The sequence below is a fragment of the Perca fluviatilis genome, chromosome 1 (genome assembly GCF_010015445.1).
Source record: "Perca fluviatilis chromosome 1, GENO_Pfluv_1.0, whole genome shotgun sequence".
In the NCBI taxonomy this organism is placed as follows: Eukaryota; Metazoa; Chordata; class Actinopteri; order Perciformes; family Percidae; genus Perca; species Perca fluviatilis.
The window spans coordinates 5,827,379-5,844,327 of record NC_053112.1 but is presented as its reverse complement, the minus strand read 5'-3'; the positions used below and the strand labels follow the sequence as shown (position 1 = coordinate 5,844,327).

At 43.8% G+C, this 16,949-nt stretch overlaps 1 protein-coding gene across 6 annotated transcripts in view; it reads left to right on the top strand.

Moving 5' to 3' along the window:
• The window catches only part of kif16ba (kinesin family member 16Ba), a 61,511-nt gene that overhangs the window by 30,548 nt on the left and 14,014 nt on the right, over positions 1-16,949 (top strand). For 2 of the 6 annotated variants that reach the window (XM_039808114.1, XM_039808086.1), the window contains exons 14-26: positions 667-718; positions 2,705-2,842; positions 2,962-3,044; positions 4,746-4,834; positions 5,155-5,187; positions 5,571-5,624; positions 6,477-6,739; positions 7,435-8,009; positions 9,435-9,755; positions 11,566-11,765; positions 13,814-13,972; positions 15,480-15,588; positions 16,576-16,623. In XM_039808114.1, coding sequence (XP_039664048.1) covers positions 667-718; positions 2,705-2,842; positions 2,962-3,044; positions 4,746-4,834; positions 5,155-5,187; positions 5,571-5,624; positions 6,477-6,739; positions 7,435-8,009; positions 9,435-9,755; positions 11,566-11,765; positions 13,814-13,972; positions 15,480-15,588; positions 16,576-16,623 — 2,124 coding nt within the window. The remainder of the gene's footprint in view (positions 1-666; positions 719-2,704; positions 2,843-2,961; positions 3,045-4,745; positions 4,835-5,154; positions 5,188-5,570; positions 5,625-6,476; positions 6,740-7,434; positions 8,010-9,434; positions 9,756-11,565; positions 11,766-13,813; positions 13,973-15,479; positions 15,589-16,575; positions 16,624-16,949) is intronic. The other 4 variants (XM_039808121.1, XM_039808107.1, XM_039808097.1 and 1 more) reach the window with 3 other exon arrangements.

Below are 16,949 nucleotides of genomic sequence, written 5' to 3'. Positions count from 1 at the left end.
AAATCAGAGGGGTTTTTACAAAATCAATGTGTACTGATGATGTATACATTTCTTCATATTTGAAGCATATGTGTAGCATGTCACATCTAATGAGATATGGTAAACAACAAAAAAACATAACAAAATAAAGCATGTAAAATGTTTCTGTTTATTACAGTTTTTCTCTTTCTTAAAATTAAAACAAACAATGGCTATTTTTGCCCACCGGTATTTTGCCTACCTGTTGTTCTTTGCTAAGCCAGTAGGCTGCACTGTTGGTTCCATTTAAGGCTCTGGTCAACAGGATTTGGTAATCCTGAAATTTGGTATTTGGATCACTGTGATCCAATCCAACGTTCCTTTAAAAAAACTGGCATAAAAGTAAGATGGATCAGGTGATCCTGGATAGTAAAACATGGGATTTCCAAATTCGTATCAATTTGATCCAGATTAAATCTTTTGAAAAACTTACTTTTATGCCAGTTTTTTAAAGGAACGTTGGATTGAATCACTGTGATCCAAATACCAAATTTCAGGATTACCAAATCCTGTTTACCAGAGCCTTAAGTGGAACCAACAGTGAAGCCTACTGGCTTAGCAAAGAACAACAGGTAGGCACAATACCGTAAACATCATCTTCCAGGCAATGACAAGCAATGTAATCTTTATCTTTTTCTTCCATTTCAGGAGGGACGGACATACGTGGGAAGGGAGGACGCGTCAACAGAGCAGGACATCAGTAAGTTTGTCAAATGCTATTTTTCTTTTTTTTTTTTGTATCAACAACAAGTAGGAATTAATTTCAACAAGCTGCAGTGGAAGATACGGTTACACCAACAGTGTTTAAAAAAGGAGGAAAACCTTTTTCACAGAGCTCATTTCATTTAATAGGAAATGTGTCACAGAAAAGCAAAGATAAGAAAACACATTTGCAAATACTCGACCACATGCCGACTTTTAATTAGGGATGCACCGAATCCAGATTTTGGGGATTTCGGCCGAATCCTGAACCCCCTGGTTGAGATTGTGCTGACTCCTCCTCCCATCCTCAGTCCATGAACCCAGTAAACACATGAATGAAGTAAACAGGGACTGTCCTTCCTTTGCCGTACCTGAAGTTGCTGCATTCTGGCTGCTGTCTGGAGATTTCTTCGTGCACAACTCGTATTCTTTCAGATGTTTCAGACCAGATGTAACAGCGGCCATGTTGTGTATAGTTTAGGGTCCTCGCCACCACCAGACCAATCAGCGTTGAACAGATTGAACATGTAGCTGCACTTGAATGGCCTTCTTTTGACTGAAAGTTCTGCCAAACAACAACTGTTTCTGCTCACCAGATCCATGTCCACTTTCTCACAGCCTACTGCTCACCAGATCCATGTCCACTTTCTCACAGCCTACTGCTCACCAGATCCATGTCCACTTTCTCACAGCCTACTGCTCACCAGATCCATGTCCACTTTCTCACAGCCTACTGCTCACCAGATCCATGTCCACTTTCTCACAGCCTACTGCTCACCAGATCCATGTCCACTTTCTCACAGCCTACTGCTCACCAGATCCATGTCCACTTTCTCACAGCCTACTGCTCACCAGATCCATGTCCACTTTCTCACAGCCTACTGCATTGAACGCTCCACCTACGTAAACACCTTCCCGTAATCAACGGCGCCGTCATCACGGCGACCAGCGTAGCGCGCCGAGTGCAAGCGTAGGGTTCGGTGGGAAAAAATTCAAAGATTCGGCAGAAACCAGAACCCAGTCAAAAAGCCCAAATATTCAGCCGAATCCGAAGCCAAATCCTGGATTCGGTGCATCCCTGGTTTTAATATATAAATACCATGTTTATACATCACACGAACCTCATGTACCGGTTGTTGATGTATAAAAGTCAAACGATGTTCTTCCTTTTCCCCGAAAGAGGTTTGATTTCCTCAAACCAGTTTTGCTCAACACTAACCTTTTTTTAAAATCAGCTTTTGTTGCAGAAAGTAAAACATGCAGTTGCCATTTGTAGTCACCTTTTTATATTTTAAAATATAATATATTTTAATCAAGCAGTTACACATCAGCCAAATAATGGAAATATGCCCAAAAATGGGTTGTCCCTCAAGAAAATGTGACATTTTGCAATGTAAAAAAGAAGCAATTTGACATAATTTATGACCGTTATTATTGCCATATCTTTGTCGTAAAAGTAGGAAAAGCTAGAGCAGATTGTGGAATGCCTTTTTTTGTCATTGCATTTAAGTACAGTGAAATTGTAGAGCCACTCTAGTAAGGTGCATCATCATTGTAACACATACATATATAAAACTCATCTCACAACCCATTCATTACACACACACACACACACACACACACACACACACACACACACACACACACACACACACACACACACACACACACACACACACACACACACACACACACACACACACACACAAATACAAATACATCTCACCCTTCATTCATAGCAAACACTCTTCATCTTTCCTGCAAGCACATCCTAACCATAATATAAAAACACAACTTGCCCACTCTCACACTAAGTGGATAATAAATATTCTAATTCCAATATTTTAGGTGCTGCACCTCGGCCTTATAATGTTAGGGGACACCCTGCAGTAGCTCCATTGCTGATTCTTGTAGTCGTGCAGGAGTTAATTTAGATTTTTGTGTAATCTCCACATCTCTCCTGTGTCATCTCTTCCTCCTGCAGTCCTGCACGGTCTGGACCTGGAGAGCGAACACTGCATGTTTGAGAGCCAGAACGGCAAAGTGACTCTGGTGCCGCTCGGCAGAGCCCAGTGTTCAGTTAATGGAGTTCAGGTGACGGAGCCGATGCCGCTCAACCAAGGTACAGAGCAATCCGAAACCTCGTGACGTCTCCTCAGCCGCCTTAAATGTTTAATCTTCAGACGTGAAAGAGGAATCTGTCCTGCAGTGTTTTCAGTTGCTGTCGTGTTTGTCGTCTAGGTGCTGTTATTCTGCTCGGCAGGACCAACATGTTTCGCTTCAACCATCCGAAAGAGGCGGCCAAGCTGAGGGAGAAACGCAAGGTAAGATTTCATCATCTGAAGGTTGGACTGAACCTAGTCTATATCCACGACGTTCCACTTCTGGGATTGCTCCGTTGCTGCCTGAAATTCTGGCGAATGTCCCTCATTTTCGTCCGGTTGTCCCGTCACCTTCCTCTTTCTTTGTGTTGTAGTTTTAAACTCTGGTGGATTTGTGAGGACTATGGTTAACTGCTCCTCGGATCTCTGCAGGGTAAATCCAGACAGCTAGCTAGACTATCTGTCCAATCAGAGTTCTCTGTAACACGACTAAAACTACTTCTGAACGTCCACATGTTCCACCAAAACCAGTTCCTTCCTGAGACTATTTAGCAGAGGCACCGTGGCTCCGTCCGGCGCTTAGCCCCGCCCCAAGACGATTGTGATTGGTTTGAAGAAATGCCAATAAACCAGAGCACGTTTCTATCCCATCCAGGAATGCTGTGTGGACTAGCCAGACCCTCCTCCGCAACGCTGTGGAGGAAGGTCTGGCAAAGCGCGACTACACTGAACCTGTTTTTTAGCTGAGACAGTGACTATGTTTACATGCCTCCCTCTTTCATTCCTTCAACCAGTTCCTCAAAAGGTCCTCGTTATCCAAAACGGAGCTTATCCAAAAACCTGTCGATGTCAGAGTCTTTCATTATGTTTAAAACTAGCGGTGTTTCTCCTTCTTTTTCGCAACGCACAGAGCTGACCGTAAGCCGCAAACGGGTAAGAGGCCGTAAACTGCCCCAAACTTCCGTTTAAAAACCTTGATTGAGACTTATCTATAGTGCAACCGATGCAACGTATGTGGGACTACTAGCCGTCCTTGTCCCTGGTTAGGCTTTTAGAAATTACACACATGGTAAAACGCTATAAAATAGTCATACAAACAATTGAAGCAGACAAACAGTCACAGATGCATAAAAACTGTGAAAGTAAAGCAGACGTGGAGCAGAGCAGCGGCCACGTACAGTACACGCATAAAGACGAACGATACAGCAGACGGAGGCAGAAACCTAGATGGTTAAAAGCTGACGATTAAAGCCAACCGTCACATAAATACATAAAAACCAACAGTAAAACAAACACAGACAGGCAGACTTATGTAACTAAGGAAGAGAAGGAAAGACATTTACTAAAATAACTCAATGAGCACTCTCCATTGCATTGGGTCCCTGGCAGCATGTCGGGCCTCTCTCTCCCCATGACCGGTTCATCTCTTCCAGCTCTTGTGTCACAGTTCTGCGCCAGGTGGTTTTGGGCCTCCCAGGTTTTCTTTTGCCAGGTGGTGTCCATCTTACGGCGACTTTTGTGATGCGGTCCTGCTCCATCCTCGACACATGTCCTCGCCATCTCAGGCGTCTGTGCGTGATCTCCTTGATGATGCTCCGGCTTCCTGTTTTCAGATCTTATTTGGCCAAAAGATCTGAAGAATAAACAAAAGGAGGAGTGTAAATTATGTCCCAAGAATGCTTCTGCTTCTAAAACCCGAATAATACCGGCATATCGCACATGTCTTATTCAGAAAATGCTAAAAGGCCTTATTCTGAATATCCAAACGGAATAAGCTGTTGACCTGTGACTTGATCCTGTTTTTAAATTCCAGAGTGTTGTCATATTTGTAATAATCGTGGACTATTAGTGTGCACGTAAACACACTCTGTGGTGGTGATGTTGTTGCTGACTCTCTGACCTTCATCTTTTCTCCCCCGTCAGAGTGGCCTGCTCTCTACGTTCAGCCTCTCTATGACCGATCTGTCCAAGTCCTGTGAGAGCCTGTCCACTGTGATGCTCTACAACCCCGGGTGAGTGTATGAACACACACGCACACACACACACAAAACATCAGCTGCATGTGATTATCAGCTCAGACCCTGCAGTGCATCTCCCCTCTGCATCAAACCCCCCAGAGCTTCTGATCAAGTGTATCTGCTTTCATATAGCACTGACAAAGAACAAAATACCTAAGGCTATGTTCACACTTTGCGTCTTTTTTGCGAAGAACAAGTTGACTAGGGTGCTTTTTATAGTGGGGGGGGGAACAAAGCTGGCAGTGTGGTATGTTAGATGATTAGGCTCACACTGTGTTGGTGAATTAACTGTACCACCCCTGTCCTGTTGACAGTCTCTTCACTGAGAAGGGCCCCGTCTTCCTCAGGTAGACTCAGCCGTCCACTTTCTGTCTAACCGTCCTTTTTTTTTATTTTTTTTTGGACACAAAGTTGGTGTTGACTTGTCCAGTCTCTCAAGCCTAATATTTTATTGTTGCACGCCACCTTGCTGCCTCTGCCTCCATTGTGACGTCTTAGTAGAGATTGCATCACTGCTTCTTTTTTTTTTGTAACACTCCCTGGCACTTTCATTTGATTTAATTTGGTTTGTTGACTCCTACTTTAACTTACTGCACTCCACTTGTGTGTGTGTGTGTGTGTGTGTGTGTGTGTGTGTGTGTGTGTGTGTGTGTGTGTGTGTGTGTGTGTGTGTGTGTGTGTGTGTGTGTGTGTGTCTGAGTGAATCTAATGAAGGTGTTTGTGTTTACAGGCTGGAGTTTGAGAGACAGCAGCGAGAAGAGCTGGAGAAACTGGAGCTGAAAAGGTACAACAGTTTTTTTTAGTTTTTTTTTAAACTACCGTACGTTGAATTTGATTTGTCGGTGTGGGTGCCTGGGTAGCTCACCTGGTAGAGCAGGCGCCCATATGCAGAGGCCCAATCCTCAACGCAGCGGCTCAGAGTTAGAGTCCAACCTGCGGCCATTTGCTGCATGTCCCCCCTCTCTCCCCTCCTTCCTGTCCATAGCTGTCCTGTTTATTAAAGGCTAAAAAGCCCCAATAAATAATCTTTAAAACTGTCGGCGCGTCCACAAGATACAAGTCTTCCGTGATTACGCACCATGATAAAAAAAAACAATATATTTTTTTTTTTAATCCCTCCTGTTGTCCTCGGGTCCAATTTGACCCATTTTCAAAAGTGTCTACATCAGACATTTGGGTTTCTTTCAACCAAATTGCCCCAAAATGGATGGTTCCATAAGACGCTCTTCACAAGTGATATTTAGCATCAGATCTCTACTTTCATTGAAATTGAATTCTGGGTGTTTTATTTAATTTTATACCATTATCCTGACTAAACTTTGACATATCTGTGATTATCCATTACCTTCAGTCCTCTGATATGAACTTTTAGTCAAAATCATTCATAATGTTTGCTTTTTTTTCTAACAAAATTAGTTTATTGACCAGGAATTCCAAAAAGAAGTGTAAAACTAGTGTAAATAAGTTGGTTCTAGTAGTGAATATACTGGTGGTAATTGAAAAAAGGTGCCGAAAAACATTGAAATAAGCACCAAAAATGTCAAAAAAGCAAGAAAAATGTTAAAACGGTGTCTGAAAAAGTGTTAATTTTGACCCGGGAGGACAACACAAGGGTTAAAGTATGTTGCTGTTGTAGGAGGCTGATAAACGAGATGGAGGCGAAGCACCAGAGCGAGAAGGCGGAGCTGGAGCGCCTGCAGCAGGAGGTGGAGAGTCAGCGCAAGGAGTCGGAGGAGGTGCAGCAGAGGATCCTCCATCAGGAGGAGAGCCTGCGGCGCCGCAGCCAGGACATCGAGAGCCGCCTGCGAGACTTCCTGGCCGAGAAGGAGCGCTTCGAGGAGGAGAGGCGCTCGGAGATCCACGGCGAGGAAATCCAGCGGCAGAAACGGGAGCGGGAAGGTTAGTTTCGTGGTTTGATTTCGATTTTTGTGTGTGTGTGTGTGTGTGTGTGTGTGTGTGTGTGTGTGTGTGTGACATATAGGATATACTGCTGCACCTTTCTGTGTGTGTAAGGGACATACAGGATATACTGCTCCACCTGTGTGTGTGTGTGTGTGTGAGACATACAGGATATACTGCTCCACCTGTGTGTGTGTGTGTGTGTGTGTGTGTGTGTGTAAGAGACATACAGGATATACTGCTCCACCTGTGTGTGTGTGTGTGTGTAAGAGACATACAGGATATACTGCTCCACCTGTGTGTGTGTGTGTGTGTAGAGACATACAGGATATACTGCTCCACCTGTGTGTGTGTGTGTGTGTGTAAGAGACATACAGGATATACTGCTCCACCTGTGTGTGTGTGTGTGTGTGTGTGTAAGTAAGGGACATACAGGATATACTGCTACACCTTTATGTGTGTTAAGGAACTTTTTCCTGACTTCTTTAGGACTTTATGTCGACCACACTGCAAGTGTAAAGACAATCAAGACCGGTCAAAGATATTTGACTTTTTTGATTAATTAAAAGCATGTCAATAAACTCTCCATGTCTGGCCCCTGATGTGATTCTTATTTTCCAGTGTGGCCCTTTAGTGAAGTTCAGTTTGAACCCCCCCCCCCCGGTATAATGTAACGCCTCTGTTTTTGATTTCAGGCGAAGCCGAAGAGAAGGAGCAGGACGCGGAGCAGCGGCGGCAGCAGGAGGCCGCGGAGCAGACGGAGATCTACCGCGAGCTGGAGCGGCTGAAGAGGGAGCGCGAGGAGCAGAGGGTCCGTCTGGAGGCGGAGCGCCGGCGGCTGGAGGAGCAGGAGCGCGAGCAGCTGAGCCTGGTGGGCCGGCTGGAGGAGCAGCTGAGGGAGAAACACGAAGCGGCCTCCGCCCTGCTGACCCTGGAGGACGCGCGGCGCCTGGAGGAGGAGCGGCGAGCCCTGGCCGAGATCAGGGAAGCGCTCCTGCGCGCCAAAGAGACCGCGGAGCGACCGGACGTGGAGGAAGCCGGCGAGGAGGCGCGCTCCGCCCAGCTGCGATACGCGAACTTCAAGCAGGCGCAGGTGAAGGAGCTCGGCGAGCTGGAGGAGGGGCTGCGGCACCAGAGGGAGCGTCTGGAGAAAGAGGTCGCGGCCGAGCGTAGCGCTCTGCTGCACCTCACGCACGGGCTCAAAGAGAGACACCAGCAGCTGAAGGAGACGCAGACAAAGGGGGCACAGGACGCCAGCGCCGTCTGCCAGGTGTCTTATACATTCTTATTGTTCTCTTACAGCACAGAGTAAAGGGGGGTAAGCGAGCAGCCAGAAAGCGTACCTCCTATGGCGCCATTTTGATGCTACCAAGCCATCACCTCCCGTTAGCATCCCACTGACTCCCATTCATTTTGACGTCACTTTGACAGCGAATAACTTTACATCTGAAGCGTTTAAAGACTCTATTTGTCCGTTGTTTATTTCTAAAGAAACACGACAATGTATAAAAGGCTCCATTACCTTGTAGCTCACGTTATGGCTCCGTAGCAGACGCTTTTATAACAATAGGCTAACGATTGGGTCATAACCACGAGACTTACTGTCACACAGTAGAGGAATTACCGTATAGTACAGGAGAAGCTCTCGGGGGGGAGATGTGGAGGCATCATACAGTCGAGGGAGAAGCCCGTAGAGAGTCCATGAAAGCATCGGAACAAAATATTTCAGCAACGTTTTGCTCCTGCTCCTACGCTCATGGACAGCTCCTACTCACGCTCTCCGTCTCTGTAAGATTGGGAATGATTGAGATTTCTCTCGGCACAGCTACCAGAAGACTTCACACTTTCAGACAGGTTGCTCACGTCACATCTACGTCTTCAAGCTCAGTTGGAGGCTGCTCAGTAACGCTCAGCCAGCACCGGGAAAGAGACTTCTGACATCCTTCACTGGTCTCCGTCGAAGTCTATGGCGTCACTGTATCCATTTCTTTTACGGTCTATGGTACAGAGTCGCAGGTGTGATGAATCAAATCCTTTATTACATGCGCATGGGAGAAGACCTGAAAGTGTTCTCTGCCCCTCTCTTTTGAGTAACTCCTCTTATAAGATAAGATCAACTTTTATTGTCCCGAAAGGAAACAGTCCAGCGCCTAGTGCAAGCGTAGGGTTCGGTTCCCTGGGAAAAAAATTCTAAGGTTTGGCAGAAAACCCAACCCCGTCAAAAAGCCCAAATATTTGGCCGAATCAGAAGCCCAATCCTGGATTCGGTGCATCCTTGGTAATAACAAGGTTCATACGTTTTGAAAAAAACTGGAAAAGTTATGGAATTTGAAAAATGCAAATTCCAGGACTGGAAAGGTTTTGGAAACATAAAAAGACCCAGAAAGTTTGGGAAAAGTTATTGTATTTTTTTTTCTTATTTTATTAATGTATTTTCACGTCGTCTTAACCTCAGCGTTGTATTCAGGGAGCGATATGAAGAATCCCACTATGAACCACAGACATTATCACTCATTTTATAGTTAAACCTCTGAGGGGAAACTTTAACACAGATTAGTATTCTTATTGTATATGTCAACTGACATTTTCAGGAGCACACACTCGTGGAAATTTGCCGAAAAGTACTGGTTAAAATGCGTATGAACCTTGTAATAAGCTACATATATACAATCTAAAATGTTTATTTCCCACACAGGAGGAGCAGCTGGTCAAACAGGCGGAGCACAGGCTGCAGCTCAAGGAGCGCCAGCTGGCCAGCGTGGCCGAAGTCCTCCTTCCCACGCTGGCCGAGGAGAAGCAGAGAGCCGCGGAGGTGCTGGAGCGCAGCGGGGGCGACAGCAGCAGCAACGGGAACTGCGTTGGCCCCCCGGGGCTGGACAACACGCTGTTCCAGGTGGAGAAGGAGCTGGAGGACAAGGAGGAGAAGCTGAGCCTCCACCGGCTCGGCGCTCAGCAGCTGCAGCAGCTCCAGGAGACCTACGAGTTCACGGCCAACGTGGCGCGGCAGGAGGAGAAGGTGAGTTACAGCGCATTACGCCATAACTACGTAATATTACGTAGTTATATTTTTTATATTTAAAAAAAAAAAAAAAAAGAGGGAAATTGATGAAGGATGCAAAATATAGAGTAAGCAGTAAAAGAAATATCCGGTGTAACAGACAGACAGACAGACACCGCGCCGACGCGTACGCACACACACATGCATACAACGAACACATACACATGCTGCATACCGCGCACACAGACAGATATGCACACAGAACATACACACAACAATGGCGCACAACACACACACACACAGATGCACAACATTACAAACAAAAACAACAGATACACACACACACACACACACAGAGACAGATGCAGACACACACAAACAGATACACATGCATACACACACGTACATACACACACACATGCATACACACACACAACAAACACATGCGTACACACACACAGCACACACATGCACACAGACAGATGCACAAGAACACGACAAACACACACACACACACACACACACAGACAGACAGAGTACACAAACACAGACACACACACACAAAGACAGATAGCACAGACACACACACACACACAGAGACAGATGCACACAGACACACACACACACAGACCCGATGCACACAGAACATACACACACAGACAGATGCAGAACACACAAACAGACACACATGCATAAACACACATGCATAAAACACATACGCACACACACATGCATACATACACGCACACACATGCTCACACACACACACAGACATGCACACAGACAGATGCACACAGACACACACACACACACACACAGAGACAGATGCGCACAGACAGACACACACACACACACACACACACACACACACACACACACACACACACAAAAAAAAAAAAAAAACAGAGACAGATTACAAAACACACACAGACAGATGCACACACACAACACACACAGAGACAGATGCAGACACACAAAAGATACAACATGCATACACACACACATGCATACACACACACACATAAAACACACACACATGCATACACACATGAAAAAACACACACACACACAGAGACAGATGCACACAGACACACACACACACAGACAGATGCACACACACACACACACACACACACACACACAGAGACAGATGCAGACACACACAAACAGACACACATGCATACACACACACATGCATACACACACACACACATGCATACATACACGCACACACATGCTCACACACACACAGACACAGACATGCACACAGACAGATGCACACAGACACACAGACACACACACACACACACACACACACACACAGACAGACAGATGCACACAGACACACACACACACACACACACACACACACACACACACACAAAAAAGAGACAGATGCGCGCACACAGACACACACACACAAACACACACACACACAGAGACAGATGCGCACAGACAGACACACACACACACACACACACACACACACACACAGAGACAGATGCACACAGACACACACACACACAGACAGATGCACACACACATGCGCGCACACACACGCACACATAGTGTCATTTCTGATTCTAAAAATAAAAAAGTACAAGGTGGTAACATCACTTCATTATGTAATCTGTCGGATTTTGTAATAAAACCTTGAACGCAGTATGTAATTTCTCTGCATTTTGAAAATAAGTTTCTACATTACATAATGCAGCGTGCAGCTGAGCTCATGTGTCAGTTGGTTATTACATAATGCACCATATAACATTTTTGTTAAAAAGCGCAACCACCCGACATTTTGTAAGACCCCGCTACAATATGGTAATAGGTGCGGAGGAAGGAGAAGGAGATCCTGGAGTCCAAGGAGAAGCAGCAGAGGGAGGCCATGGAGCAGGCCGTGGCCCGGCTGGAGAGGAGGCACTCGGCCCTGAGGCGCAGCGTCTCCCTGGAGCCCGACACCGAAGAGCAGAGACACAAGAGCTCTGCCGTCAGGAACCTGAGGACCGGGGGAGACCTGGACCAGCAGAGGTCAGAGCCCTTTAATAAAACTTACAAAACCTACACAGTGTTTCTGCTAGGTTGAGTGCTTTAGTGTGTTGGGTGGGCTCTTAATTTAACACTTTAAAGCTTCTTTATAGAGCCCCTATTATGCTTTTTCTGATTCCCCCCCGTATTTTAGTGTGTTATATAGTTTGTCGAGAATGCGATAGATGTATACTACCGGTCAAAAGTTTGGGGTCACTTAGAAATTTCCATTCCACTCCATTATAGACAGAATACCAGCTGATCTGAGTGGGTGGCTGATCTATAATGCAATATCTACATTGCCCATTATCAGCCACCATTCATCCAGTGGTCCAAAGGCACATTCTGTTCACTAATTGGATATTATTTTAAAAGGCTAACTGAGAAAACATTGGAGAACCCTTTTGCAATTCTGTAAGCACATAATGTAATCTGAAAACTGCTGCCCTGGTTAAAAAAAAATTTCAGAAAAAAGATCTCAGCTGGTATTCTGTCTATAATGGAGTGGAATGGAAATTTCTAAATGACCCCAAACGTTTGACCGGTAGTCTATATGTAAGTACAAAAAACACATTTTTCTCCACATGGAGCTTTCTCTCCCACAGACTCTTCTATGTAGCCCATTAGGACAAATATTCAGCGGCAGTTTGCGTCCATTAAAAGTTCTGTTTTTGCCACTGACAGATTCAGATTATTATTCTAAGTGTCTGACAACACTTATGACAACAGAGATAGACCTTTTAGTTAAAGAGTAAGATCATTTTAGTTTAACAAACAGCCCTGAAATCACCATCACCAATCTCCACCAGACTCCATGTAAATAATCAGGACTTTTAGCGTGTATAGAGCCAGCATATCTCCACCAGACTCCATGTAAATAATCAGGACTTTTAGCGTGTATAGAGCCAGCATATCTCCACCAGACTCCATGTAAATAATCAGGACTTTTAGCGTGTATAGAGCCAGCATATCTCCACCAGACTCCATGTAAATAATCAGGACTTTTAGTGTGTATAGAGCCAGCATATCTCCACCAGACTCCATGTAAATAATCAGGACTTTTAGCGTGTATAGAGCCAGCATATCTCCACCAGACTCCATGTAAATAATCAGGACTTTTAGCGTGTATAGAGCCAGCATATCTCCACCAGACTCCATGTAAATAATCAGGACTTTTAGTGTGTATAGAGCCAGCATATCTCCACCAGACTCCATGTAAATAATCAGGACTTTTAGCGTGTATAGAGCCAGCATGTCTCCACCAGACTCCATGTAAATAATCAGGACTTTTAGCGTGTATAGAGCCAGCATATTTCCACATGTAAATGGGTGAATTAAGGGTTTATTTCAACCAAACCAGAGTGGTGATTGTTGGAACAGTGGAAAGATGAACCAAGACGGCTTTTCATAGTTTTATTTTGTTTCTGTCGACTTTGAATGAAGTATATTTTACGATGCTAAAATTACTGTCTATTTACATGGAGTCTGGTGGGTTAAGGGAAGACAATTTCGCTGATGGTTTTTTATGTTTAAAAAAAAAAAAAGGATCTTACTCTTTAACAGAAAGGTTGACCTCCTTAGAAATCCTTTCCATAATGTTGTCAGACACTTAGAATAATAATCTGAGTCTGTCAACGGCAAAACAAGCACTTTAGTGAAGGTAAAATTACTTTTAACTTACATTGTAGATTGTTTCTCTGCTGCCGACTGCAGCGATCTCTCTTAACACTGGACCAATGTCAAAGATTGTTGTTCCCATCAGTCACTTATAGACACAAAAACACAGGAACATAGGGTCCAGGTTGAAGTTACCCTTTAAAGCTTGTTTGCTTGTTGCTCCCATTATTTCCTTACAAGCACATTCTTGCTTTTTGAAACCAGCACCTTTTTTGGGGGGGGGGTTTTGTACTTGATTAAACAAACGAACTGCAGATTTCACATCAACCACCATCTCCTCACTTACTGCTGCTCCCTCCTGTTTAAACAAGATGGGCAAAAAGGAAAGTTTTTTAAAAACAAAGTAGTCTTTGTTGTTGTGTTTGTCTCTCTAGAGTTGAGCGGGAGATCCAGAAGCTGAGACGAAGGATCAGCGAAGGGGAAGAGAACAACAGGACTCACTCCGTCAATAACGAGGAGAAGACGAGTCACAACAGCTCTCCGGTCAGCCACATCCAGAGTCTGAACCCTCTGCTGCCGCTGTCTGACGACAGGTACCCCTTTACTCCCTTACGTCTGCTTTTGTCCCGGCAATGTTAACTTCTATACTTTCTAGGGGTGTGAATTAGAGGGTGACACGGGAATCCATTGTTGCTCCCATCCCATCCCGAGCCCACGAAAATACTCCCGTCATATCCCGATCACGTGACTTTTCCACTTAGATTTTCATTGTGAAACTCACACAGACAATCCCCAATAAAAATAATACAGTAAACAAATAACAAATATTTGTTTGGGAGTTACATTTCTAGACTAGCAGTTTGATCTTTTCTCCTCGTGTCTTCATCTAAATAATTTGTTTCTGTCCATATCTCCCACTTTTCTCCAAGCTGTGCTTGTTGTAGTCTCAGGCGGTGTGCCAGTTACTCCATCATATAGATTTCTTCTACTATACCTATCCATTCTTCCTTACAAGGAGGATCCACCTTACCCCATTTCCTTGTTATAGCTTTTTTACTAGCTTTCAGTAGTATTTTAACCAAATATTTATCTCTCATTCTTACACTCTCTTTGCTAGAATTAAAATTACAGAGGTACAGTACCGTGTAGCTCATAGGAATATCGTACCCTAGTATCTTTTGTATAGTTCTGTGTACAATTCTCCAAAACTTCAGTACTTTGTGACATTTCCAAAATATGTGTGAGTGGTCTGCATCCTTTACTCCACACTCTCTCCAACATGTTAAATTTATGCTTTTATACTTACTCTTGACCTTGGGCGTAATAAAAAAAACGGATCAGATTTTTCCAAGAGAACTCCCTCCATATCCGCAAATTGGTGGTTGTCCGATGTGCTTTCCACACGTCTTGCCAGTCATCATCTAAAACCTTCGTGTTAAAGGTGCCCTGCCACACAAAACCGTTTTTACCTGCATTTTTTTTTAAATATGTCAGGTCCATATGTGTTTGTGTTATGTGGTGAATGTGAAAATGAACTGCTACCTCCTCTGTCAGCTCTAGTCACTGAACAGAAATAAGCAGAGAAATCAGACCAATCACAGAAGCTGGTCAGTCTGACATCATGCTGCCTGAGCTCATTACTATTCATGAGCTCGCCCAGTTGGGCTGGGGTAAAGGATGCTGATAGCCAGGCTCTCATTGGCTAGCTGTTAGCCCAATCAGATTCAAACAGCTTAGCTCGTTGAATATTAATGAGAACTGGCACAAATCGAGCTGAGTCTCCCTGCAGGCTTTCTGCACGCTAGAATGGCTTGAAACAAGGTAACCAAGGTTACCGAGTCCATGGTAGACCTTCAGACATCACCACAAAGTCATGAAATACGTGTGGCAGGGCACCTTTAAACTCTGATTCCCATTTTTCTTTACATATTTAGTTGTATGTTTATTTGTCATACATTTTTGTGATTATAAAGCGGATATGATTATAATCTGTATTCCTTTGTATGTATTAATTATAATTTGGATCACACCATTCACTCACCGTTTTGTTTTTTTATTAATTTATTTACGTGGGTTCTTCGTCGTCCTGATTATTCGCAGGATAAATGCGTACATCGAAGAGGAAGTCCAGCGACGCTTACGCAAGATGAATCTTCTCAACGGCAGCAGCAGCAACATGGATCTGTCTCTGTCCTCTGAATCTCTCAGGGTAAGAACTTCATTACTTTATTTAACCTGTGGGGGGTTATTAAGACACTGCTGACTTGTTTCAACTCAACATGTAAACACGCTGACAAGAGAACAGTTTCTTCCCGACAGGCCTTCACTTTGAACACTTGACATCAGTCATACACTAACATTCACCTACTTCCATTACAGGTGATCTTTTTACAGTTAAAACGCAAACCGTTTTTCACGGTCTTTATAAAGAATATATTATGTATATAATGTTTGAAGACCTGTATATACATGCATATACCGTACATATCCACCCATTCAATATTGATTTCTTTGCACTATTTCTTTTAGAATCGAAACATTCAAAATCCTTTTATCAATCCCACAATTTTGTGGAAATTCGCAGTGTTGCAGCTGCAAGGGGATCAAAGCCGCTCTAAATGTATATTTGGCTCATAAAAGCTGCTCTAAATGTGTATTTGGCTCATAAAAGCCGCTCTAAATGTATATTTGGCACATAAAAGCTGCTCTAAATGTATATTTGGCTCATAAAAGCTGCTCTAAATGTGTATTTGGCTCATAAAAGCCGCTCTAAATGTATATTTGGCACATTAAAGCCGCTCTAAATGTATATTTGGCTCATAAAAGCTGCTCTAAATGTGTATTTGGCTGATAAAAGCCGCTCTAAATGTATATTTGGCACATAAAAGCTGCTCTAAATGTATATTTGGCTCATAAAAGCTGCTCTAAATGTGTATTTGGCTTATAGAAAAATGCTCTAAATGTATATTTGGCTCATAAAAGCTGCTCTAAATGTGTATTTGGCTCATGAAAAATGCTCTAAATGTGTATTTGGCTCATAAAAGCTGCTCTAAAATGTGTATTTGGCTCATAAAAGCTGCTCTAAAATGTGTATTTGGCTCATAAAAGTAAAGCGTCATAAGGTCCGGTGAGAGATTTCGAGAGTCGAAGCGTCTTTGTCTGTGTAGAACTGATATTTAGCTCTTTAACCCTGCAGGACGAGGAAGAAGCTAGTGACTGTAGCTCTGTTAGATTAACGGACGAGGTAAGACCAGGATCCCCCTGCTCTGTTTGAGACTTTCCCTGCTCTGGAATCTGCATGACTCTCCCTAAATTCAGTTATGGATCAAATCATTCCCCTTCTTGTTTTTAATTTATTTAATTTTAGTTTAACGTTTCCCTTTCTCCTGTAATCATGAAGTATAATTTAAATTTTTTTTGATTGATTTATTACTAGAAATTCTGCTTGTTATTTTGCAGATTAAGAATATTCAGTGTTGGGGATGTAACGATGCATCGTGAATCGGTTTAAATCAATATAAACGTGTAAAGCACGTGTCAAACTCGAGGCACGGGCGCCAAATTCGGCCC